Here is a 27,039-nt window from a genome sequence, read left to right on the forward strand (position 1 = left end):
TTAAAATTATTATGAAATATTTTTTATTTCTAAAGAGTTTTTTTTTCACATTTTTATTTTAAAAAATAATTTTAAACCTTTATGTTTTTTAAAATATGAAAAAAATAGTTTTTAAAATTTTAAGTATTTTTAAAGGGTATGGACTGACAAAAACAATACTGTAAATATTGATGGCTAAAAAAAATTATAAATGTTAAAATCGGTTGACCTATGAACCAATACGTAGGGATGGCAAAACCTGAACCACCCGACGGATTTCGATTAAAAGCAGATTTTTTTTTTGAAAAGTGACGTGGGGCAGAGTGGGGTGGGGTGGATTTTTTTTTTAGACGGTGGATATGGAGCGGTTATAGTAATTGCTTGTCCCACCCCGTTCCACTATATCAAATTACTATTTTATCCTTGTATATATAAACTATTAAAAGGGTAAAAATATAATAATGTAATATAGAAAAAATTTCTTATATTTTATATTTAAATAATTTTTGAAAATTTTTAAACATATTTACTTTACATAAAAAAGATTTAAATTATTAAAGATAGGTAGCAAAAATTAAATTGAAGTGGAACGGAGTGGAGTGGGGTGAGGTGGGGTGGAACGAGAATGAATGCATCCAACATTCATAGAGGTGGTAGTGGTTTTCAAGAATATACATTGATAGTGAAGCAGGGCTGGTGGTGGAGTAGAGCATGCTATGTAACAGCCCGTTTTCGGTAAGATCGGAACAATGGTTTCGAGACCACAAATTCGATTTCAGAAGAAAAAATTATTTTTATATTATTTTATGGTCTATAGTATGATAGTAATTTTGTATAAAAATTTCGTAAAGAAATTTTACCGATTACATGTTTAATTTGATAAAGGACCCAATTGCACAAAGTGCAAAAGTTGAGTTCTAATAGCTAAAAGGATTAAATAGCTATGGAATTCAAAATTTGAGATCCTTATATGTCAAATAAACCATTAAAAAAATGCTTAGTGGTTAAGGATGATGATTCATCCATGAAAAATAAAATAAAAAAAGGATGAAATTAGAGAGTGAAATAATAAAAGATGATAAAGGATAAAAAAAATAAAAATATCATCATTTATATTATCTTTCCCAAATTAAAAGCATGGAAACCCTAGCCATGGAAACCTAAGCTCAAGCCAACTTATTTTGCTTGATTAGGTAAGTATTCTTGTCCCGTTTTTAATAATTTTTATATTTCCGAGATCGTAATAGTTTAATCTAGCTATCTCAGGGATTAATTTGCAAAGTTATTAAGGTACTAGCATTTTTCCATGGATGAACATAGATGAATTATGAAGTTTTATGGTAGAAAATGAAATGTTATTGATAGATAAATAACTTTTGTAAAGGGAATTTTGATGAAATTATTATTTATGGACTAAATTGAAAAGATGTAAAATTCATGAAAAAATTCTGAATTTTATGAAATACATAGGCTGTAAATTTTACATGTAAAAATCGGCTAAGCTTGGAATAAGGATTAAATTGCATGAATTTCATTTTTCGAGCTTAAGGACGAAATCGTTATTAATTAAAAGTTTAGGGGTAAAATGGTAATTTTTCTTAAGATGTGAATTGAATTGAAATGAACGTGAATTAATTTTAAATTCATTCATATAGATTCAAATAGACCAAATTCGGAGTTAGAATGAGGAAGAGAGAAAATGTCGGATTAGTAGATTTTACGTACACAAACATTTGTCAAGGTAAGTTCGTGTAACTAAATTGTGTATATTTATATGTTTAAATTGAATGTTATGTATGTGTATTATATAAATGTCAAATATATTAAATTGGTTACATATCTGACAAAGCCCGATAAATATTAAATCTCGTTTGAATAATGGAATTCGATGGATACAGGATTTCCCGATTGGTTGTGGTCCTGCATGTGTTGCGGATACACCACAGCTCCTACGAGCATCCCGTTAGAAGCCCTCTCGAGCTTCCCATTATATGGTTCCTACGAGCATCCTAATTGGTAGCGATCTTGTATGTTTTGCGTACTACTGCAACTCTTTGTGAGCATCCTGTTATATAATCAATTATGATCCTGCTTATATAGCGGACAGACACAAACGCAGCTTTTTGTGAGCGTCCTGATATGGCTCGCTTGAACTTCTTGATATATGGCTATCCCAAGCTCCTGATTAAAGGTTCTTCGTGAGCTTCCTGATTAAAAATTCTTTGTGAACTTCCTGATTATGGCTCTTATGAGCTTCCTGTTATATGAATTGACGGATTTCTGATTTGTACACTTCGAGTGTACTACCTGTGTATCCATCGATATTTTCAATGATTCAACGGGCAAAATCCTAACATAAGACAATATGAACATGAAATGAATTAATACACGTATCTGCCTGAAATACATGAAAATGATGATACATGATATATGGAAATACGAGATGATAATACATGAACATGGAATTTGTTTGATGAATATGTTCATCCATGATTATAGATTTGTACACCTTGAGTGTATTACCCGTGTGACATTGACATTTCAAATGATTTAATGGGCAAAGTTCTGACATGAAATAATCTGAACTCTAAACGAATTATTATGAAAATGTACTTGAAATACAAGGATATGATTTGTATATGTTATAGGAATACATGATGTGGAAAGTAAATGTACATGGAAATCTAATTATTGTTGAGCCTATACATGTTTCTTGATATTTATATGAAATATATGACTAACAAGGGTGATGAGGATATGTGTTAGGGCTCGTGATCAAGTTGATTGAATGTGCCTTATATATTTATATTGAATTTAAATGAGTGGTAAGTTAATTACCGTGTTATACGAACTTACTAAGCATTTCATGCTTACTCTGTTTTATTTTCTCCTGTTCTATAGTAATTCGAAGGCTCGTTGGGTTGGAAGCTTAGCGGAGATCACAAACACTATCCATTAACCCATTTTGGTATATATATGGTAAATTAATTATGGTTATAATGGCATGTATAGTTTAATTGGCCAATATCGACATATAAATGCTTTAATTGTAACTAGCCATTGGAATGACTTGTGATGGATATGTTTGGTATGTGTTTGAAATTGGTTGATTGATAGAAATTAATTAGCATATTGATGATTGAATTAAGTTAGCATATTTGATAAGATATGCATATATCAAACTTGGTAATTTAAGTAAGTGTGTATACTTGATTATATGAGGTATTATATCATGTATAGGACTTGATTTCGAGTTGGAATAAATCACCTATAATAGCTTGTAACTGTGTTAAAGTGTTGGCATAGGAGGATGACAAAATGGGGTGAGAAATATGGCTTGGAAAATAGCCAATTTTCGTCCACACGGGCAAAGACACGGGCGTGTGTCTCAGCCGTGTGAGACACACGACCTAGCACATGGGCTTGTGACCTGGCCGTGTGTCCCCTGCATTTTTAAAATTTCAAAATAGAATGCCCAGGTATTTATACACAGCCTAGCACATGGGCATGTGGCTTGGCCGTGTGACCCAAGTTAAAGAGTTACACGGCCTGAGACAAAGGAGTGCCCCTTGGTCGTGTGAACCACGTGGCCTGACCACCGGGCATGTGACCCTTACACCTAGGAAAAATTTTGAGATTTTGCGAAAAATTCTATGAGTACCCCGTTTAGTACCAACTCATTTCTAATGCATGTTTTGGACCTCAAGAGTTCATATAAGGGACTTTATGTTTGATTTTTGACATGAATATTGTATAAAATAAAATATTTGTTTGCTTGATCTGTATATTAGGGTAATGCTTCGTAACCTTATTCCGATAACGAATACGGGTGGTGGATTTAGCAATATTCACCCCCACCCCGCTCCATTGTCATCCATAATGGTATAAACTGATTCACCTAGGCTAAAAAACCATTTGAATTTACAATTGAACCAGTTTTTACAACTTTTATTTTTTTTATTTTTTATAATTTATTTGTTGAGGAAGTAAAAGGGTATGATTTTTTGCATGACTCAATTTTTTATATTTTTTTATAAAAATAAAATCCATGAAAAAAAAACTAAAAGTATCATCATCAATCATCAAATCAATAAAAAAATCATACCCCTTGAGTCCCTTATAGTGAGTACAACTTATTCTCCTCCTTTATTGTTCAAAGATCCACAAGCAAGCAAATTTTCTTTGTATCAGATACCACAAATATTTTGATTGTTAAAGAGCTTCATTTGACTTTCTAAGTGTTGGAGTTACTTGCCAGTATAGGCTAAATCTTCATCGAGATGCTCTATAAGTCTAGCCTTATCAACATTAGGTAGCCTTTCAAATGTTGAGGTAGTTGCGATTGGAGAAATATCTTCATAAGCTAATGGTGGGCGTCGAAACCACCAAAAATAATTCATACAAAAATAACTCTAAATTGTAGTAAAGAGTGGTAGTAGGGTCAAGTCCACATGGATTGGATATCTCAATCAACTTCTGTGTTCACTTATGAATAGAATATTCGTCGCGTCAAATGTCGTGTCAAGAGTCGTGCCCACAACTCCAAACATACCTGCAACAAAAATAAACAATTAAATCGATGGAGTTTGAGAATGTTTAAAAAAGTAAAATAATCTAATCAACTTAAATAAACGATTGAATACTATTGAAAATAAATGTAAATTGGAAATAAATTCAGACTTGTGTAAACAGATAAAATAAACCTTAGCCTTAGACTTGGTAAATTTCGTATCAAGAATCGATCCTTGAAAATTAATCTTCTCCTCCAAACGATAAGCTGGTTATAGCAGTTAATAACATCCTAACCACCAATTCTTCCTCTCGTAGCTAGTTTTGGTACGACTTGCAAACCAACCCTTACCGATAATCTAGCCTAGATACATGTGTTCCAGACTCAAGATTCCGGCAACCTTGCATTTTGAAGAACCCAACCCAAATCAACGGCCTCAACCGCGTGGGTCATTTAAACCCGATCACTTCTTACTTGATTTGTTCTCAGAAATACGAATATAGCACAGCCGACTCGAATCTCCAACTATCAGCAAACACGAATCCAATCCAACGTGCACTTTGACTTGAAATCGAATTTAACTTTAAGGGATGATTGGTCTATCTCGGTACTTAGAAAAAAATGAATACTAATTGGACGAATTTTTAACACGAATTCGTATATCATGATTCCCGACCGGAAAGAACACCGGCGTAAGGCTAAGATGAAATTTAGTGAAGCATGAAATTATTCATGCTTTGTATGTTTTAAAAGGTTGGTTGATGATAATGGAAGAAATTGGGGAATGAAAAACTTGAAACGCAATTAGCTCAATTTTATAAAAGCAAGCAAAATGCCAATGAAAATAGCAATAGCTCACGTCAATTCCAAAGAAAAAAAAAGAATAATTCTATTCCAATTTGAAGTAGGAATACAAAATTAATGGATGATTTTTTAAGAACATAAAGCCCCTATTTATATACATGAGGTTTACTAAATTTAGCCTAAACTAATCTAATAAAAAATAAAATAAAATAAGATTTTCCTATTTTTGGCTTTGACAAAGTCAAAATATTTGATGTGTCCTTCGCTTCCTCCACCTTTTTTATTTGGCCCCATTTCAATAATTATATTTCAAATTGGACTTTTTTAGCTTGTTTTTGACTAATTGCATCCCTGACAAGATTAAATCATAAAAACACTTAATTAGTAGGGTTCAGTTCAAAAATAAACCAAATTAAACACAAAAAATATGCAAATTAACATGTTTATCAAATCCCACCTACTTAGCTCATGCTTGCCTTCAAGCATATTGTTCCTTCAAACATTAGAATTCATTCTATAATTTATTAAAAATCGAGCCTCTTTTCTGCATCCTCAATTAATGCAAACAACATAGGCAAAAAATAAATGAATGTTTAGAATATATAGTTTGATCAACAAGTGTCATAAAATTGAAATATGTAAACTAAAAAATTTCATCAAATTGAGTTTGAATCTAATAATCTGCAAGGCATTGTTAATTAACTACGCATTAGTAAAAATTTTTAGACATGTTCAAACATTTTTACGCGAACTAGGAAGACAACCCAAGCACCCTATTCCGGTTACTCAGTTCAAACAGTCTTTATTATTTTTATTTTGTCAACATTTTTTTTATTTAACTTTTGAAGGCTCGGTTAGCGCAATGTTTGTAAGTTATCGACTTGTCACTCGATTCTTTTTACACAAGATAATACGACAACCCAAGCACCTTACCCCGGTTACTAAATTCAATCATGTTTTCGAAACTTCACTCATAACTTGAGCCTTAAAATTTTTTTATTTTATTAATTTATTTATACACAAGCAAATACTTTTCCAAACAATCAATTTATACGAAAAACCTAGCTACATATATCAACCTTAAAACACAAATGTTGACTAATCTATACACTTGAATATTTAAAATAAAAAATTTGTCCAATTGTCCAAATTGATTAAGTATGAGATTAAAGGCTCAATGTTAAATAAACTATTGAATGAATTCAACGTAAGATTGAACACATGCAAAAGAGAAACATGCAGCAAAAATCATGCATATTTACTTTCCAATTCAACCCCTACTTAATCTATGCTTATCCTCAAGCATGTGTTATATGAAATAAAGGACAGTAACTTAAGCAACAAGCAAAGAGAAAGGTTAAGAATACTCCCCATGTGTTTCTAACGATGTTGTCGATATTGGAAAATAATTGTTGGCATTTAACACGGCGTGCCCACGCCACCATCATTATCTGACTTTTGGAAAAATTCATAACCTCCATTATGTTCTTGAAAACAGCAAATTCACTGGATTAAATAAAAATTTATTTATTTACAACCAAAATCTTACTAAAACTCAAAATTAAATAAATGAAAATAATTTTGGGTTACCTCCCAAAAAGCGCTTTTGTTTAACGTTGTTATCTCAACGACCATAAATGTTATCCATTTGGCTCATTGAAAATTAATTTTTCCATCTCGTGCACTTGGATGTTCTTGCAGAAAAGTTTAGACGTTTGCCCTCTATCCTTGAAGCCCTTCCTGGATTCCCCTATCATTCGTGGATTGAGGTGTCTTTGAGCTTCTCCATTCAAGTTTGCATTATTCTCTGTCGAAATCTGTAACGGCCCAAATTTCAGTGATATCGGAACAATAATTTAAAATCACTAAATCTGACATGTGAGTTTAGATATTAATAAGTAAATGTTAAGTGTGGTTTTAGAAATAATTTTGAATTAGTGAAATTATAAATTAAAGGAAGTTGTAGATAAAATAGGATAAAAACGAGGTATCGAGACCTCGAATTCATAAACTGAGCTAAAAATATTTTTAGAAATATTTATGAAGTGTTAATAAGTTTGTATTAAAGTTTTGTCAAGAAATTTTAAGGTTTCGGTAGTTAATTGGGTAAAAAGGACTAAATTAAATTAAGTACAAAATTGTGAGATGTGATTAAATAGCTCTAGTAATAATTAAAGGAGGACTAAATAGAAAATTAAACACCTATTATTGGGCTGGATGGCATCTGTGTGCAAAAAAAATAAAAATCAAGTGTGAACAAGGGGCAAAATTGGAAATAGGGTAAAAATTTAATAGTAAAATATGATGTAAGTGGTAATTCTAGAGAAATAAACATTTTTCTTCATCTTCATCAGCTAAAAACACCATTAGAGAGCTTTTAAGAAGCTGGTTTTTATATTCTACAGCATGTAAGTTCAACTCTTGATTATTTCTTGTAGTTTTTGTGTTTTTAAGATTTTTACAACTAGGTCCACTTGTTTAATTCATTAGTTTTTGATTTCATGGGTAATTTTGAAAGTTCCCATGAATAATTGCTGAAATTTTATGATGATTTATCATGGAATTGAAGTTTTAATTTTATTATATGATGATTTTATGAAGAGATTTGCATAGAAATTTATTTTTGGACCTTATTGTGAAAGTTGTTGGAATTAGGGTTTTGTGTTGAAGCTTGAAATGTCAAAGGCTGTGAAGTAGTTTGTAGTGTTTAGATAAAATTATATTTGAAAGGAATTAGTTTAATTGATGAATGAATTGAACAGAGACTAAATTGTAAAAATTAAAAAGTTTAGGGTAATAGAATATTAAAAATTTAAGGACATAAGTTGTGAAATAGAATAGAATCGAAATAGATGCTAATGAAGGAATGATTTTATAATTATAGATTAAGAAAACAAATTGAATCGTGGAAAGGAGAAAATTCAAGAATAGTATCTGACTTTCTACGATTTTTGCAAATTAGCCCAGGTAAGTTCATATGGAAAATTTAATGTTTTGTTATGAAAATATTATGGTTTTTAAGTATATTATTATAGATGAATACTATTAAATTGTAAAAAGTATGAAATAGTATTTAAGTAAAAGTACATATTATTTGGAACAATGGATTTAAGTGCTTTCATTCTGTGACCATAATGAATTGACTGAAAAGATGTGATATGTGCTTTCGTATAAGACCATAGTTGGGCTATGGCATCGGTACAATGTGATTCATGTTCCCGTATAAGACCATAGCTGGGCTATGGCATCAGTGTGATGTGATAATGTGATTCCGTATAAGACCATATCTGAGATATGGCATCGGTATGTTATGTGATCCGTGTAAGACCATGGCAGGGCTATGGCTTCGGTGTGTGATGTGTGACAATATGAAAGTCCATAGTTTACTATGGCGATGTGATAATGAAGCATTCAATTCCTTTATTGTTCCTTAATTTGACAATGGAAGTAAATGAGAAATGGGCCCAAGGGAGTTAAATTTGTGAATAGCAACCTGGAAATTATCCAAATGAGTTTATTAATGAAATTATGATTTGCAGGAAGAATTAGATAAGCTAATAGATATATGATTTTGTACAATATTTGGTAAGATTTGTGTAATTATGCCTATGAGCTTACTAAGCTTCTATAAGCTTACTTGTGTATGTTATTTGTTTTGTAGATTAACTTATATACATACGGAGGATCAGATCTATATCAAGGATCACACTATCCGGATTTACTCTGGTAGATTTTGCTAAACAACTTTTTGATTTATATGGCATGTATAGGAGTTGATTTGATAATGTAATTATGTAAATGATTAAATATGTAAAGTTTGTTGAATGTGATGTTTTGTGTTTGAAAATAAAATATACATGTTTTGGCTTGAAATAATTAAATTAGTTGGATTCTATTAGTGTATAATTGTGTTTAAGTACAGGAAATGGATAAATGAATGTTATTTGATCAAGATTTATAAGTCAATGTTTTGAGCATGAACTAGGTGTGTTTGATATGTGAAAATAGCTTTAAAATGGTGAAAAATTAGGTTTTCACACGCCCAGGTCACATGGGTGTGTGCCCAGGTCGTGTGGGAAAGTCAATATCGCCTACAGGCTAATCCCTTGGCCGTGTGAATAAGACAGATCTGCCCACGGGCTGGCCCCACGGCCATGGGAGCCCCACAAGCAGGTCACACGGGTATGTCCCAAGCCACACGGGCGTGTGCCCTTATTTTCAAGAAAAAGTTTCCAAAGTTCCCAGTTTAGTCCCAATTCACTTCCTAAGCATATTTTGGGCCTCGTAGGTCCATATTAGGGAATTAAAGATGAAATTTAAGAAATTTTAAATTGAAATACAGATTTATAACTCGATTTTATTCGTTTATTATTGTTTAATTTAGGTAGCACCTTGAACCCTGTTCCGGCGTTGGATACGGGCGAGGGGTGTTACGGAATCCTTGTACGTTTTGGAAATGGTTTCAGATCTAATTTTGAGCTTTTCATGACGGTTTCACGTATTGGTTTTTGGATCATCGATAATTCCTCTTGCTTAACATCGAGATCTACATTCTTGCAAAGTACTATTTGTACCTTATCATTGGGATGTCCCATATCCTCATAAACACTAAACCTAACCACATCACCGTCAAATTCTATGGTGAGTGTTCCACTCCAAACATCAATTTTCGTTCACGCAGTACTCAAGAATGATATCCCAAGAAGTATCTCAGACGAATTGGCCGAGTTGTCATCCTCCATGTCGATAATGTAGAAGTCTGTAGGAAATATTAGCTCGTTTACCTTAACAAGAACGTCCTCTAACATTCCTTCCGGATGCACTACAGATCTATCTGCAAGCTGAATAATTACACCTGTTTCCTTCAAAGGACCCGCATTAAATAGTTTATAAATTGACAAAGGCATAACATTAATTGATGCACCTAAGTCACACATGGCTTTTTTAATACATACACTACCTATTTTGCAAGATATGGAAAACATACATTGGTCCTTACATTTAGGTGGTATTTTTCTTTGTAAAACAGCGGAGATATTTTCTCTGACACTCACCCTTTCATTGCTCAGGAGCTTCCTCTTACTTGTGCATAATTCTTTTAAGAATTTTGCATACCATGAAATTCGTTTAATCGCATTAAGAAGAAGTATGTTGATTTCTATCTTTCGAAAGGTGTCAAATATCTCCTTCTCTTCTCGCTCCTTCTTACATTGGATAAGTCTTCTAGAAAATGGAAGTGGTACTGAAAATGATTTTTGTGTTGCTGACTCTACTGGAGCCTCTGCGTCAAGTTTCTTCTCATCTCGACTAGCTTTGTGGGCACAACTCATGCCAGGTACGGGCTCTAAAACCTTCCCACTCCTTAACGTCATAGTACTTTCATTGTGTCTTGAATTAGGCTCAGTTTGGGACAGCAGCTTACCTTGGGACTCCAAACAACTAACCATGAGCGCAAGCATGCTCACTTGCTTATCTAATTCCTGCAAATGCATTTAAGTTTTTAGCTGAAACTTCTCAATACTATTGACTAGCCTTTCCACTATGGCTTCCAAAGATGACTTTGGGGGCGGTAATTGTTTGATTCAGAGGTAGCCTTTGTTGGTAAGGTTGATTATTGAACTGAGAATTCGACCTATAACTTAGATTTGGGTAATCTTTCCACCCCACATTATGCGAGTTTGAGTAGGGGTCATACCGCTTTTAAGGCAGTCTTGGAAAATTTTTGACAACATTCGCTTATTCTGTCGAATCCTCATGTAGTATTGGACAAGAGTTCATCGGATGATCTGGCTTAGCGCAAATTCTGCACAACCGTGTTGGGCCCGTTTTATTTGTAAATAAAGTTTGAACAACGTTAGTCAGCTTATCAATTTTATCTTCTAGAGATAGAGAACTTAACCCATGAACCCGTCTCGTGGGTTCTGTGACAGGTCGAAATTGTTGAGAGTTAGCAGCCATGGTTGAAATTAACTCTCTCGCTCTTTGAGGCGTCATATTAACGTGTGCCCCCCCTCTTGCAGCATCTATCATTTTCATTTCCATCGGGAGCAATCCCTCATAAAAATACTGCAAGAGTGACTGTTCAGTCAGTCCATATTGTGGGCAACTTGCACACAACTTTTTGTATCGCTCCCAGTAATTGTAGAGCGATTCATTCTCTTTTTGACAAATTCCCACAATGTCTCTCTTTAGTTCGGCTGCTCGAGCTGCAAGGAAAAACCTGTCAAAAAACAAATGAGACATGTCAGACCATATATTGACAAATCCCGGAGGCACATAAAATAGCCACTCTCTAGCAGAGTCAGCTAGTGAGAAAGAAAAAGCACAAAGTTTGATTTGGTCTTCGGTTACTCCCTGAGGCTTCATGTTTGTACACACCATATGGAATTCCTTAGGGTGGATGTGTGGGTTTTCGTTTTGTAGTCCACGGAAGGTGGGTAGTAAATGAATCAAATCAGATTTTAACTTGAACGGTGTTCCACCTGCCGGATAGGTTATACATAAAGGTTATTGATCATTCGGAGCTGCCGCGAGTTGGCGTATCGTCTGCTCAGCCATTTCATTTGGTTCGTCAAACGAGGAAATATCTTCGGTGTATGACATGGTTTCAAATTCGGGATTTGGTCGTTTACCACGTCGTGTGGCTTCTCTTGCCAGTTGTCGGGCTAGTTTCTTAATTTCTAGTTTAAACTCTAGAGTTCTCGGTTCTGATCTGGTCATAAGGTAAACAAACAAAAATGAAAAAAATATATTCAGTCCCCAGCAACGGCGCTAAAATTTGGTGGGCGTCGAAACCACCAAAAATAATTCCTACAAAAACAACTCTAAATTGTAGTAAAGAGTGATAGTAGGGTCGAGTCCACAGGGATTGGATATCGTAATCAACTTCTATGTTTACTTATGAACAGAATATTTGTCGCGTTAAACATCGTGTCAAGAGTCGTGCCCACGACTCCAAACGTACCTGCAATAAAAATAAACAATTAAATCAGGGGAGTTTGAGAATGTTTAAGAAAGTAAAATAATCTAATCAGCTTAAATAAACGATTGAATACTATTGAATATAAATGTAAACTGGAAATAAATTCAGACTTGTGTAAACAGATAAAATAAGCCTTACCTTAGACTCGATAAATTTAGTATCAAGAATCGATCCTTGAAAATTAATCTTCTCCTCTAAACGATAAGTTGGTTATAGCAGTTAAAAATATCCTAACCACTACTTCTTCCTCTCGTAGCTGGTTTCGGTACGACCTGCAAACCAACCCTTACCGATTATCTAGCCGAGATACACATGTTACCAACTCAAGATTCTGGTAGCCTTGTATTTTGAAGAACCCAACTCAAATCAACGGCCTTAACCGCGTAGGTCGTTTAAACCCGATCACTTCTTCCTTGATTTATTCTCGGAAATCTGAATACAGCACGGCCGACTCGAATCTCCAACTGTCAGCAAACATGACTCCAACCCAACATGAACTTTGACTTGAAATCGAATTTAACTTTAAGGGATGATTGGTCTACCCTGATACTTAGGGAAAAAAATGAATACCGATTGGATGAATTTTTAACACGAATTCGTATCTCACAATTCCCGACTGGAAAGAATACCGGCCTAAGGCTAAAATGAAATTTAGTTAAGCATGAAATTATTCATGCTTTGTATGTTTTGAAAGGTTGGTTGATAATAATGGAAGAAATTGGGGAATGAAAAGACTTGAAAGGCAATTAGCCCAATTTTATAAAAGTAAGCAAAATGCCAATGAAAATAACAGTAGCTCACGTCAATTCCAAAGAAAAAGAAAGAACAATTCTATTTCAATTTGAAGTAGGAATACAAAATTAATGGATGATTTCCTAAGAACATAAAGCCCTTATTTATTATATACATGGGGTTTACTAAATTTAGCCTAAACTAATTTAATATAAAATCAAAAATAAAATAAAATAAAATTTTCTTTTTTTTGGTTTTGACAAAGTCAAAATATTTGATGTGTCCTTAGCTTCCTCCACCTTTTTATTTGGCCCCATTTCAATGATTATCTTTCAAATCGGTCATTTTTAGCTTGTTTTTGACTAATTGCATCCCTGACAAGATTAAATCATAAAAGCACTTAATTAGCAAGGGGATTAAATCATAAAAGCACTTAATTAGTAAGGTTCAGTTCAAAAATAAACTAAATTAAACACAAAAAATATGCAAATTAACATGTTTATCGGCTAAAGTTTCATTAACATCACAAAACAATAACGAGTAGGAAACATCATAAATAAATAAATAAAAAGAAAAGACTAGTAGTATGAATGTAAAAAAAAATAGAACTCCTCTTCTATAGTTGCATCAATAGACGCTACCTCAATAAGATGTTTCAATAGGGGTGCAATGGATGCTAACTCTTAAACAACTCTATAAATGAGTCACGAATTATGGAACAATAAGGATCTTTTCCACGAAATCTTAATAGAGTATTCATGATGTTTGAAATATCTTCATATTGATTTTCATTAGTTGTTATGTTGGTTGTAACTTCATGTTTGGTTTAAGCATCAATCAATCTATAAAGTTTTTGAATCAATTGCAACTATTGTAAACAACCAAGAAGTAAAAGCAACATGGTTGTTGATATTATCTTTGTCATCAACATCTTCACTTTTAGAATCACTCAAGGTAACTTCAAAATACTTCAACCTTTTAATAATGTTGTCACATTCAGCCTTGATATGTCCATAGTGTTTGCATTCATGACATTTAGTTTTTTTTCTTCTTATTTCTATATCCACTCATAACATTTTTTTCTTCTATATCTGGATGACTTTCAAACTTTCTTCTAAGATCGCCAACTATTATAGCAAAACTTCCATAAGAGTTTCTTCTTTAATTGCAACTGGAGAAATAACTTACAAAGCAATATTACTTTCTACCATTACTCTTCTTGAACTCATGAAGATTCATGTCAAAGGTTTGTTGGGATCCAATAAGCACATCAATCATCATTGTATCAATATCCTTTACCTCTTATATCATAGTCACCTTAATTGCAAAACGTTCAAGAACATATTGTAAAATCCTTTAAACCAACTTGGCACTCGAGTACTCTTCACCAAAAGCAAAAGCTTCGTTAAATATGTCACCTAGTTTAGCATAAAAAATCAGAAATTGTTTATTCATGTGATATTCTCAAATTTCCAAATCTAGATGTTAACATCTAAAGTTTCACTTGTGTCACAAGTAGTCCATTCATGTGACATTTCAAAAGTGGTCCAAGCATCATGAGCAAAATTGCACTTGGAGATACTTAGAATTTCTAAGGATCTACACCATTGAAAATATCGTTCAAGGTTTTTGAATTGAAACTGGTTACCTTGTCTTCATTTGCCGACCAGGTGGTTTTAGGTTTGATGATTTGAACTCCATCGATTTCTTGAGTAGGTGGTTCCCACCAAATAAAATAATCTTTCAAGCCTTTTTGATAAAAGGCTTTTGATATAAGCTCTCATATGTGCCATCAAGCATAGTGGGTTTTGAGATTAAGAGTCCTATCTCCTTTGGCTAATTCAATAGTAGAGTCGCTACTTAGTACACCAAGTGCCTAACTCTGATACCAATTGAAAATCAATAAATTTACCTTTTAGTTGCATGTTCAGTTGCAACTAGCTAATCTAATTGAAAGAGTAAAAAAGTTTCACCTAATTTTATAGCATTCTTCCTCTGGTGATTTGCCTAGAATTTTTTCTTTCTTTGCAATCTTTTTCTCAAGGGAACTTAAGAAAAAAGCTAGAAGAAAATAATGAAAAAAATGAGTATTGTACTGATAATGTATTATAAAATAAAAAAATAAAAAAAATTGGAAAACAAAGAGAGAAATATGCATTTTATTAAGCTATAAAATATTTACAGTACTTTTCCAAAGTCTATATTTATATAAATAAGGAAGTATGAATTATACAAAGTTCTACTCCTAATAGACATTAAATTCCTAAAATACATCAAATTTCTCATCCTAATAGGCATCTATTTTATAATAGTAAAATATTTATAATAAATAAATTCATCAAATTGATGTGAAAAAATTATCTTAAAGTTGACAAAAAGCGGGATTTCCTATCAAATAATCAAAATATAACAAAGCATTCAATTATATCTCGTCACAAGTAAGGTAATTCCATTGATTGAATTGATCGAATTCATTTTGAGCCGTGCTTAAGAAAGAAAAAGAATTCAATCTCCACTCAATTTGATTCAACTTGAATTCAATGTAAATAATACTAATTTAAATTTATAAATTTACTCTTAAAATATTATATTATATTTAGATAATAAAACATGATATTTGAATAAATCAAAGGGAGGTAGATACAATTTTGAAAAAAGAAAAGCAAATTGTAACGTGACGTTACCTAGATCATCAACATCTATACATTAAATATACATTGGATTTCTTCACGTGGATTTCAGGCCATTCAAATGATATGTAAAGTTATAAGCACGATAGGAAGTAAAGAAAATAATTGGAAATCGGATGATGTTGAGATGGGAAAGCATGAGTGAGAGCAGCCTTATATATAGAATTCAACTACTCATTGCTTTGCTGTTTCCCTCTTCCACTCTCCTTAATTTCTTATTTCATCCACATTTTCAACCAACTTCAGGTATTTTATGCCAAATATGTAAGAATTTTGTGTAAAGGATGGAGATGAAATTCCTTCCCTAAAACTGGTTCAAATCTCCTTCCAACAAGGAAAATATAAGCATATCCATTGATACTATTTTCCTACCAACTGAAAGGAATTGCTTTTAAAAGATAAGACGAGTAGTGATTGCTGACGAATCATCTTTGGTGGGTTATGATTATAAGGTAAACAAAATAAAAATATGGAATGTTTAAACCATAAGATTATCAGTGTTTACATCATTTAAGTTAGCTATATCTGTTTTTTTCATTGATTTTTTTAATATCTAAAAGCTGGAAAAGATAGTATGGAGAGTTCTAAGTATCGATTTAATAACATTACCTGTCATTCGCTATCTTCACTTCTTTCTTACTTTATTTGTTCTTTTATGCAAAGTCACCAATCATCTAATGTTGTGCATCTATTTTCAATGTTAATAACTTACTGCAGGAAAGAACCATGGTGACTTGCTTCTTAACTTTCGGTTCTGTTGAGAACTAGAGGCATACACTATGATTTGTTGGACATTTTTTGCTTTTTTAATTTCTTAATTGATTCCCAACTCCCACAGTTCATACTACTTAATGCTCGTTGTTATTGTTGAACCAAGTCTTTTTTTTCCTCAAATATTTTGGCTTTAGGCTATATATAAAAATAAAAAAAGGGGGGGGGGGGCAGCACTGATTGTTGTCCAATGCCATTAACACAATAGATTCTTTTGGCTAGATTATTTGGCAATAGTTTAAAGCTTTAGCCTCATCATCCTTCCACTTTGTTAATTAAAAGAATAAAAAAAACAAAATCCTAAAAAATAAATAAATAAATTTGTGGTTTGGATAATTCAATACCAAAGCTCAAAACAGATATAAACTGAGTTAGGAAATTGAGTATTGTTATCCAGCTGAGTTTAGGTAATTGACATACCCCAAATGCAAGTAAAAGAGATTTTAGAAAGAGGTCCAAATAAAGAAAAAAAACTTGGCTGTCGAAGCCAATTTGACAGTGCCTATTTCTCAAGGAAAGTACAACAGATAGTGCTTCAAAGCCTTTGGTTCTGACTCCTGAATCCTAGTGGGCTAAACTAACCCACTGTGCCACTAACTATATATATTTGTGGTGTGAGAGTGGGCTAAACTCTCTATTCTTGTAATAAAGAGTGGGCTTCTGTTTGTAGTAATAAACAGTGTGTTAGGTCTAGTCAGCACTAGAAAGTAGAAATCCCTCAAATTAAATGTTTGTCTCTCATTCCCCAATTAAATATTTTTTGGCACCCAACTTTTCTACTTATAAATATGAGGGCAGTCGAGGACAATATTCAATTCTTCATACACATTCCCTCTTCTTAGTTACCTTGACCAAAAGAAAAAGTAACAAGCACCTCTCCACAGCCATGGATATTGATTCAACAGCCCAAGATAAAGCCAGACTTTTTGCGGGTGCTTGGGGCAGGGTTAAGGCCTTGCCTGGCAAATTGAAGGCCAAGGTTACATCAACAGCTAAGAGCATCAAAAAGCTTGGCCAAGATGACCCAAGAAGGCTTACTCACTCCCTGAAAGTGGGACTTGCTCTCACATTGGTGTCACTATTGTACTATGCTAGGCCTATCTATGATGGTTTTGGGGTGTCGGGAATGTGGGCGGTGCTAACAGTTGTGGTCGTATTTGAATTCACAGTGGGTAAGTTACTCCAGGAGACTGTCAAAAAATCTCAACAGTTGAAAATTAGTGAAAATTACTCATATCTTTATCCTATATATATATGTCCAGGTGGAACTCTAAGCAAGAGTTTAAATAGAGGCTTTGCTACATTTCTCGCCGGTGCTCTTGGACTTGGAGCCGATTACTTTGCAAGTCTCTTCGGAAAGAATGGAGAACCCATTGTCCTTGGAATCCTTGTTTTCCTTTTAGGTATATATATGTGTAAAAAGAAACTATATATGTTTCTCTATATATGTTTTCACGCACTCATGCAAGTTGATTGGTGTTGATTATTACAGCGGCAGCAGCAACATTTTCAAGATTCTTTCCAAGGATCAAGGCAAGATATGATTATGGGGTGCTGATATTTATACTGACATTCAGTTTGGTAGCTGTTTCGGGGTACCGAGTTAATGAACTGGTAGTTTTGGCTCACCAACGACTCTCAACAATTATAATGGGAGGAGCAACCTGCATGCTTATATCTATATTTGTTTGTCCAGTATGGGCCGGTGAAGATCTTCACAAGGCCATCGCTTCCAACCTCGAAAAGCTTGCTACTTACCTTGAAGGTGTGCATTAACAAAAATAATATTGATATAAAATTAGAATACTGCATATATTAGTAACAATACTAAATGCAGGATTTGGAGGTGTATATTTTCAATCCTCTGAAATTGATGGCATGGGCACCGGCAAGTCATTTCCTCAGGGATATAAAAGTATTCTCAACTCAAAGAGCAGTGAAGAATCTTTGGTGAGTTTGGCTTCTCTCCACTAAACTTGGCCATTGCAGTGTACATGCATGCCACTAACATTTGTACTTCCTCTAGAATTAACCTCTTCCTTTTAATATAATTAACACCATGATTTTGATCTAACGACATATAAATAACAGGCAAATTTTGCAAGATGGGAACCTGGACATGGACGCTTTCGCCTCCGTCACCCATGGAAACACTATTTGAAGATTGGAGCCCTTGCCCGACAATGTGCATACCAGATTGAAGCTATTAATGGCTGCATCGGCTCTGATCATATCCATGTATATATTCTAAAACTTGTGTGTACAGTCTTTAAACAGCAAATTTGGAGAAAAGCATTTAATTTATGGTAGGATTAATTTGCAGGGATCAGAAGAATTCAAAGGTAAAATAGAAGGATCATGTACAAGAATGAGTGCAGAATGTGGGAAAACACTAAAAGCATTAGCCAAATCAATGAAAACAATGACAGATCCATATTCTTCAGCCAATACCCATGTGGAGAACTCCAAAGCTGCCATGAAAGACCTCAAGTTCGCCCTCAAAGCTGCTTCTTTAGAGAATGCAGACTTGGCAGCAATATTACCAGCAGCCACAGTGGGTTCGATCTTGGTTGAGATAGTGAAATGCGTTGAGAAAATATCAGAAGCAGTCCATGAACTTTCCCAACTAGCTCACTTCGAAAAGGAGACAGTGGAACCAACTGTTTCACCCGAGAAACCACCGCAGTTGCTTCATAGGGGAATAATCCAACCTGTTTTGGATGGTGATAGCACCGCCAACGATAATGTTGTTATCACAATACACGAAATTATATCCACCGATTCGCCAGAGAATGGGAAGGCTTGTGATCAGCATCAAGTGCCAAAGCCTGGCCAAAAAATAGAAGCACTGTAAATATTTGTTGCTAACATGTGATTAGCTTGTCTTTCTTTTTATTTTTCTCCCTTTTGTTGCTAATCAAATTAGTTCTCATTTTTAATATGGGGCAATTGAAGAGGGAAAAAAACTATTAGTTAATTCTTTCCTCTTCTCAACTAAGTACACTCAAATTTTATTTTTCTTTTCACTTTTTAATTCAATCAAACACATCTTAAAATTTTACATTTTGACACTCTTAGAGCATCTCTAAAATATTGAAACTTAGGCTTCACCAAAGCTTTGGTGAAAATATTGGTCATTTAATCATTAGTTTGAATACTTAATAGCTTAATCTCTTCACTTAGAATCTTTTCACAAATAAAGTGATGCCAAATTTAATGTACTTCGTTTGATGGTATTTAGAGATGAAAAAATTCAATTTAATTCGAAAAAATTAAAAAATTTCAAATTTTGAGTTAATTGAATCAAGTTATTTAAGTTAAATTAAATAAGTAGTTTGAGTTAAGTTGAATTTTACAATTTGAATAATAGATTGGTGTAAATACCCCTTTGTTCCCTGTCAATTTTGAAAATGAACAAATTGATTTGTCTCTAAAAAAATTCAATATAATTTTCAAAATTCAAAATATTTATAAAAATTCCAAAATTTATATTTTTTTTGAAAGATATAATTTTTTTTAATTTTAAAATTTATATAAATTTAAAAATTTTTAAAAAATAAAAATAATAATTTTAGAGACTTAAATAAGTACGTTAATCAATCATTTAAACTTATCATGCTAATGTATTTTTTTTATTTAGCTTTGAAAATTTTTTCGGTTTCAAATTTATGTGCTCTAACATAAGATTAGTTATACTGTAACAAAATTTCAACTTGACATGTTTATTTTTTTAATTTAACTCTAATAATTTCACTCGATCCGATAAAAAACAGAGCATAACTAACTTCTCACGTGTCTCCAGTCAACGTCTTCAACCAAATGCATTTTTGTGTAGCTATAGTTGCTGCCACCTATCTGCAGCTTCAATATCAGGCAAAGCAACTGCGTCTTGTTTTTTGCTACACCAAGAAACTATTGTTGAACTAATCTTGAAACAATATCCTAAAGTTGAGTGGCATTCATTTGTATCTCCAATCCAATCTGCATCAATAAATTATATAGAAAACATAATCAGGCATTCCTTTAACATAATGCATAATTCTTTTTGTTGAGGTGTTGTTGGATTCTGCATAATCTTGAGATTTGGCTCCATTGGAGTAGTGTTTTTTTTAGACTCCCCCATACTAAGCGCTCCAAAAGACCTTCTGAGAAATAAAGTATTTACACCATCAAAATTTCTAAACCAAAAAAAATATCCAATCTCCCTCAATATTTTCATTTCAAAACGAGCAAACAAGTCATTCCTCAAACTAGAAATTTCGGATTCATAATCTACAGTTATTATCATATTATCAATGTATAATAATACCTAAAGTTTTTCATTTGATTCTAAGACCAATATGGAGCAAATCTACCATATCATGTTTGTAGAGCTTGCTTTAGGTCAGCTTTCTTCAAATGACAAACATATTCTAGAAATCAATAGAGACAAAGCTTAAGGGGGGCTCTATAAATACTTCATGATCCAAATCTCTGTAAAGAAATGCATAGTTTCCAACCTTTAAAAGCAACAAGCCAAATAATTGATCTCATCGGTTGAAACGCTCCAAAATTTTCAGTGCTGAATCTCGTAAAATTCCAATAAAATATCACAAAAATTACTGAGAATTAATTTACCGTAACGGTCTCTTAGTGCTTAGTATCTACATTGTATTTTTTTTCCTCAAGTATGGTCCGTTTTGGTATTGTTCTTGCGGCTGAGGTTTAACAAGTAACATGATACAGGTTTAAGGACATTTGATACGGGGGGTGAATATTAGTGATATGATGGTGTCATGCCATGTGTTAAATGTGTGCTTAGTCTGTTAAGAAAGTCTGGTATTTTGTCTTAGTGTGTGTAGTTAATTTTGTTGTAACAAATGAAACGTAGGAAGATTCAAGAGACTCAGGCAGGTATACTTGTTAGTTAACTTCTCTTGATAATTTCAGGTATATATCCCAGTTCGTCTCTATTTTGAGATTTTAGAGCTTTCTCAATAAAATAAGTAGATATCGTTTTTCACTCAACTATTTTCTTCCTTTCTCATGGTGTTTTCATTTATGAAACTCAAAACACTTTTGTTCTCACTGAGATGGCGTTCAAGACCACACTGGCAATGTTTTAACGACATTGACCAAATTTGGGAAAATTTTCTGGTGAATGTGTTCTTGGAAGATATCAGCATGGCGGACTTTCTGGAAAAGACGACACTCCAGTGAAGCCAGATGTTTAAAGCTTGGTGGGATTACTGATTGGTTTTTTTTTTTTTTTTCATATGTTCCGGTAGTGTTGTATTTTTTTTTTTAATTATGGTAGGTTGTTGTTTTGTTTCTGTTAGTTGACACCAGGTGCCTTATTTTGATTTTGTAGTGTTGTATTGTTCATATTAGAAGACAACAGTGTTGTATTGTGTATGCCTTGCCCTTGTCCTGATTATATCTTGTTACAATCCCTTATTAATAAAACGTTTGATTGGTGGAGAAAATGGCATTATCTATTTATAGTGATTACAAATGAAATATTTAAATTATTTTATTTTTTCCAAAACTATAAAACATTGTATTAATAAAATTAAAATTATAAAATCATTATTTTCATTAATTTCTTTTTACTGAAAATTCACTATTTAACTTTTCAAACTATTAATTAAAATTGGTTCATAGATGAAATTAGTAAATCTAGAATTTAAACCTCAATTCCTACGACATATTCTCATATATTGCACCTTTCATTGCTTAAAAACATCAAAAATAATTTCATTTAGGCTAGGAAAACATGGTTTCATACTCCCTCTCTTACTCTCCTAAATTTTGACTAACAAGAAAATTTGATTATATATAAAATTATGAAGAAGAGTTTCTATAATTCTCTACTTTTGCTTACAATAATTAAATCTCATCAGGTATACAAGATGTTGTCTCTTGAATTCAAGATTTTCTTTAGTTTATCTATACTTAATTATTCTTTTGTATTTAAGATACCTTGTATTATTAGAGGATATCTTAATCTTTTTATTTTAAAATAAAAAAAATATGGATATGATAGTATTTCATGCTAATTGCAGTAGAAAGTCTTAAATTTATCATTCAATCGAAATTTTATTTTAATATTTTTATGCATTTTAATTTTATTATGCATAATTTTATTTACCTCCATTAATTGTATATATATTACTAATATTATTGATTGAGCTTGTGATACAAATTAACTCTATACCAACTTAGGATTGATGACGACACCACGATAAACAATTACTCATTTAGTCTATTTTTTTTTCATTTTAACATCATACATATTTTATATGTTATTATTAATTAGACCTAAATTACGCGCTTCATAATTTATTATATGTTATTTTAAACACACCTCTATATTTTAAGTATATATAATTTTTACACTATAATAATTTTTTAATATATAATTATTATTTTAAAAGAATAAAAGATCTTCTCACATATTCCAACCCCAAACCTAGTAGTGCGTACAAACATAAAACATACATTAAATTTTTGTCGCTGAAGGAGAAGATAATTTGGAAGTGAAGGAAACAGTAAAGTTGTCATATTACGGTGGAACTGGAAAGGCTTATATGTATAGCAAACTAATTAAAGTGCACCCATACTAATTAAGGACGTAATACTGCCCTTGGGATTAGCATAAACCATGGGCGAGCAATAACAAAGTTGAAACTACAGTACAGACATTCTAAAAATTGAGGTCGGAATTTTGAGTTGGTCACCACTTATAATTCCATGCAAGTGGGCATTGTTTATTGATCCCAATGCACAAAGTAATAAGACAATATATCCAAGGGGTTTGGGTTTGGGTTTGGTGTGTGAATTTTTAAGTTCAGATCCCAGCAAAACCTGTTTTGCTACTCAGGATCAGATTAGTGTATATATATTCCTTTCACGGACGGTCTTTATTTGCCTCCATTGACCTTGTTCTACGTTTCATTATTTTCTTTGATGTCACCAATTTGACCGCTTTAAAGATAGCCCATTTTGATATAATGAATTAGATTTAAATTTGTTATTAGTCTGAATTTAATTTTTAATATTTTAAATTGATTATTTTTAGTTTTTATATTTTTAAAATATTTTAATCATTATTAAATGATAATTATTAAATCCGTTAAGTTCAATTTTATTATTTTTAAAATATGATGCAGTAAATATATTATCATATATTAATGTCTATATCAACTTGTCATTTTTATATATTACTCATTAAAAATCTTTAAAAAAATGTAAAAATTTACACTGATTTAATTAAAAAATATAAACTGAATCTACAATTAAACACATAATTAATAATTGAAGGTAATCAAATGAATTTAACTATTATTTAAATCAAGACTTGAATTTTTAAAATTCAAAAAAATATAAAAACTAAAATTAACGGAATAAAAAAATAAAAAAAATAAAATTAAAACATAAAATTTAAATCCAATCTATCTTTCACGTAGCAGAACTTAAATCGCTTAAGCAACTAATTGTGTTTTCCATGCCAATGTCAAAAGCCAATCAAATTAAGTGCTGAATATGTGAAATGTACATAACAGCAGTTAGCAGGTGAATGATGCTAGGTGATACTAACAGAGTTATCATTATCATCATCATTACTACTAAAATTGTTTGATGTAATGGAACATATCCGAAAATTAAATAAAATTAAAAAAATCATTATAATAATTTATTTATAATTATAATTTAAAGAATAATATTTTATATATTATTATTGGAGTTTTTAAATTTCAGAAATAAAATTAAGACGTTAACAAATGTCTCTTAAAATATAATAAAATATTTTTAAAAAATAGGTGACAATTTTTAAAATTAATTGTTTAATAAAAACAATATAATATACCAGATACAACCCATAATTTAAATCTAAAATAGATTTAGAAATAATAAAACTTGAAGGTAAAACATCGAAAATTCCAAAACCTTAATTTTGTCAATACAATCAAAGTGCTGTCATTTATTTTTTATGAATATTTTTTCAACATATATTTTTAGAGGGTTATAAATGATAAATATATACAAGCTATTAATTTTGATTAGAAAAGTTGCTGTAGAAAAATATGGAATTGATAATTGAGTGTTAAAGGGCTGTCCATCCTTTGAGTATTGAAGTTGTTTGAGACATTTTCCTTATTTATGATATTTACAATCTAGTGAATAGTATTTTTGGGTTGTGCTGATTATGTAGATAATATCTAATCCATTATTGAAGAATATATCATTTGAAGAAACATGTTTGGAGAATCAGATCACCCTATATAAGCAATTGGATCGCAGATATTAAATTGAATTGGAACACTAATTGTTTAACTGACATGACCTAAGAATTCATATTTACCTTGCTCGTAATTAAATTTAAAAAATTACATTTATTGCATAGCTTTGATATTATTTTTGACAAAAAAAAATCAAAATTCTAAAAAGAAATACTAAAGTGAAAGATATTGTGCAATGGAAGGAGTTATTTAGTTTTCTCAAAACAGTAATCCTTTTTTATAGTTGATTTAATCGGGACAGAACTGAAGTTGTTTAGTGGAATGAGTAACTCGGCTCTTTTCTGAAGGAAGGAGTAGCTTGGTTGTTTCCTCTTTTTCTTTTCCTAAATATTATTCATGAGAAGCTACAGAAAGGATGCAAGTCCATCACTCATTTCCCATGCTATATATTGAACCAGGACAACGCACCCAATGTCTTTAAAGTGAAGTGCCCTGATTACAGCTTAAAAAGTTTACGATTTATATTCAATATTTTACAGTACTAGCATTATGGCTTGTCAAAGTTAATTTCAGATGCGAATAGAACGTGGGAAACACAATGCAAATTGCAATATAAGTGGTTCTTTCATTACCATGTTTTTTTTAGGTAAATGTCAGTAAAGTTTATTGCTTTTTTTGAAGTTACCAATCGGCTGCAATCCCACAGCTTAAACCAGCTGTAAATTCAATTAAGTAATAACAAAGGAACCAATCACTTAAAATGTTTTACAGTCGTAGAATCAGTAAAAAGTTTATAAAATTAGATCTGGTCCATGAATGACTTTAATTATAGAGAGAAAGTGTTTCAGGATGAACCTAGACAGTAATGAATTGACGGGATTCCAACCATATATACTCATCATTGAAGACCCTTTCCACATTTTGGTTACAAGGCAATTTGATAATTATAAGATCAAGATATCTCATTCTCAGCTCGAGTTATAGTCATGATGCATTAAAAATCTCTGAAACTCTGATGGACAAAGCTAGGGTTCTTTTTTTAACAGAGAAAAACGATAAATAAATAAATAAAAAGTTGTGTAACTTTGTGTAGATATAGAATCCGAAGTAATATCAACATATTTGAATACATATCTTTTATGGCTTACGTATGGTTGAGTATAGAAGTTGTTTTAAGTAATATAATTAGTAAACATGAAAGTGTATGGGCTAAACTGAAATTTCCAAACAGTCGCTGCTAAAATAATCCCTCGTGTGCTTTGACTTTGACCACTATAAAGCCTGCTTCCCTACTTGTAAATTTGGATCCATCTTAGGGTTTTTCAACTTGTTGAAGAGTCAGTTTGTGGTGGTAAATGGGAATCACATGGCCACTTAAATATAAACCACCCTACATCACCACTGTAAACTCTTTAACTCCATTTCTGTGTGGTTTTAAATACAAAATAAGTTGGATTGACACATGAAGCGCACGCCAAAAAAGTTTATTGCCAGCAGTTTCTTTGTCTCCCTTGATGATTTTCTTTTTCTGTGTATAACAGGTTTTGTATGATGAGTTAGAGATTAATTAACCTGCAGAGGGGTCTTAACTCTTAACTAAGGGATCCGATGTTCATACATCGCATCTTTGCATGTATTACCCTCCGAGGATTTTGTAAAAATTACAGCTGATTCATCCCCAAACACAGCTGAACAAGTCCATAACCATAAATACAGTGCGTCACACTAGTTTCTTCACCAAACATTTCAACCAACTCAACAATAAAATTAGTTTTCAGAGGTGATAAGATAACATAACCATTGACGCAAAATTTCGATTTGGATATTTTGGTTTTGACTATCAACAAGAACCAAACCTTTAGATGAAAACTAGCATTTATAAGTCCTATAACCATTGTTAAAGCCAAACCATTGATGACCTTCCTATTGTTGGCTTTACTTAATTATTCCAATTATTCAAATAACTCTAATTCTATCTTTCAACTTAAAATTTTAAACAATTTTAGAATTAATTTTTACTCCCTCCTAACTTTAGTCACAAGATGGAACTCAGTGGGCTTCTCTTATGTATTACATAGGCCTTATGGATTAGTTGCACTACCCCAGGCGGATATCATTGGACTTATAAGCCCATTAAATAACTTCTTCCTTTTTTAGTTTGTTACATTTCGGTTTAGAATTATTATTAACCCTCTCTTCCAAAGTTTGAAGTCATCTCTCTTTAAAATTCATTTTATGTTCAAATGTAAGTAAGAACAAAAATAAAAGCTATATTATCCAACAAAAAATCATAATCATCCTCTATGCGCGTGAAAATCATAACTTTACACAATCAAACATGTGGTTGGT

The 27,039-nt window shown here is 32.1% G+C and overlaps 1 protein-coding gene across 1 annotated transcript; it reads left to right on the forward strand.

Annotated features, from left to right (window-relative positions):
- The first annotated feature begins 17,279 nt into the window (after nt 1-17,279).
- On the forward strand, nt 17,280-19,539 carry LOC107890324 (aluminum-activated malate transporter 8). Its single transcript, XM_016814789.2, has 6 exons — nt 17,280-17,640; nt 17,731-17,871; nt 17,961-18,233; nt 18,306-18,418; nt 18,560-18,706; nt 18,792-19,539. Exons 1-6 carry the CDS (start codon nt 17,355-17,357, stop codon nt 19,320-19,322), a joined length of 1,491 nt encoding a protein of 496 aa, XP_016670278.2. The 5' UTR covers nt 17,280-17,354; the 3' UTR covers nt 19,323-19,539.
- The last annotated feature ends 7,500 nt before the right edge of the window (nt 19,540-27,039 follow it).

Source organism: Gossypium hirsutum, chromosome A09 (genome assembly GCF_007990345.1).
Source record: "Gossypium hirsutum isolate 1008001.06 chromosome A09, Gossypium_hirsutum_v2.1, whole genome shotgun sequence".
Lineage (NCBI taxonomy): Eukaryota > Viridiplantae > Streptophyta > Magnoliopsida > Malvales > Malvaceae > Gossypium > Gossypium hirsutum.

Coding starts and splice junctions, on each gene's coding strand:
- LOC107890324 (XM_016814789.2), top strand. CDS start 17,355: ATGGATATTGATTCAACAGCCCAAGATAAAGCCAGACTTTTTGCGGGT. Junction 18,234..18,305: donor GCTTGCTACTTACCTTGAAG/GTGTGCATTAAC, acceptor TACTAAATGCAG/GATTTGGAGGTGTATATTTT. Junction 18,419..18,559: donor AGAGCAGTGAAGAATCTTTG/GTGAGTTTGGCT, acceptor TATAAATAACAG/GCAAATTTTGCAAGATGGGA.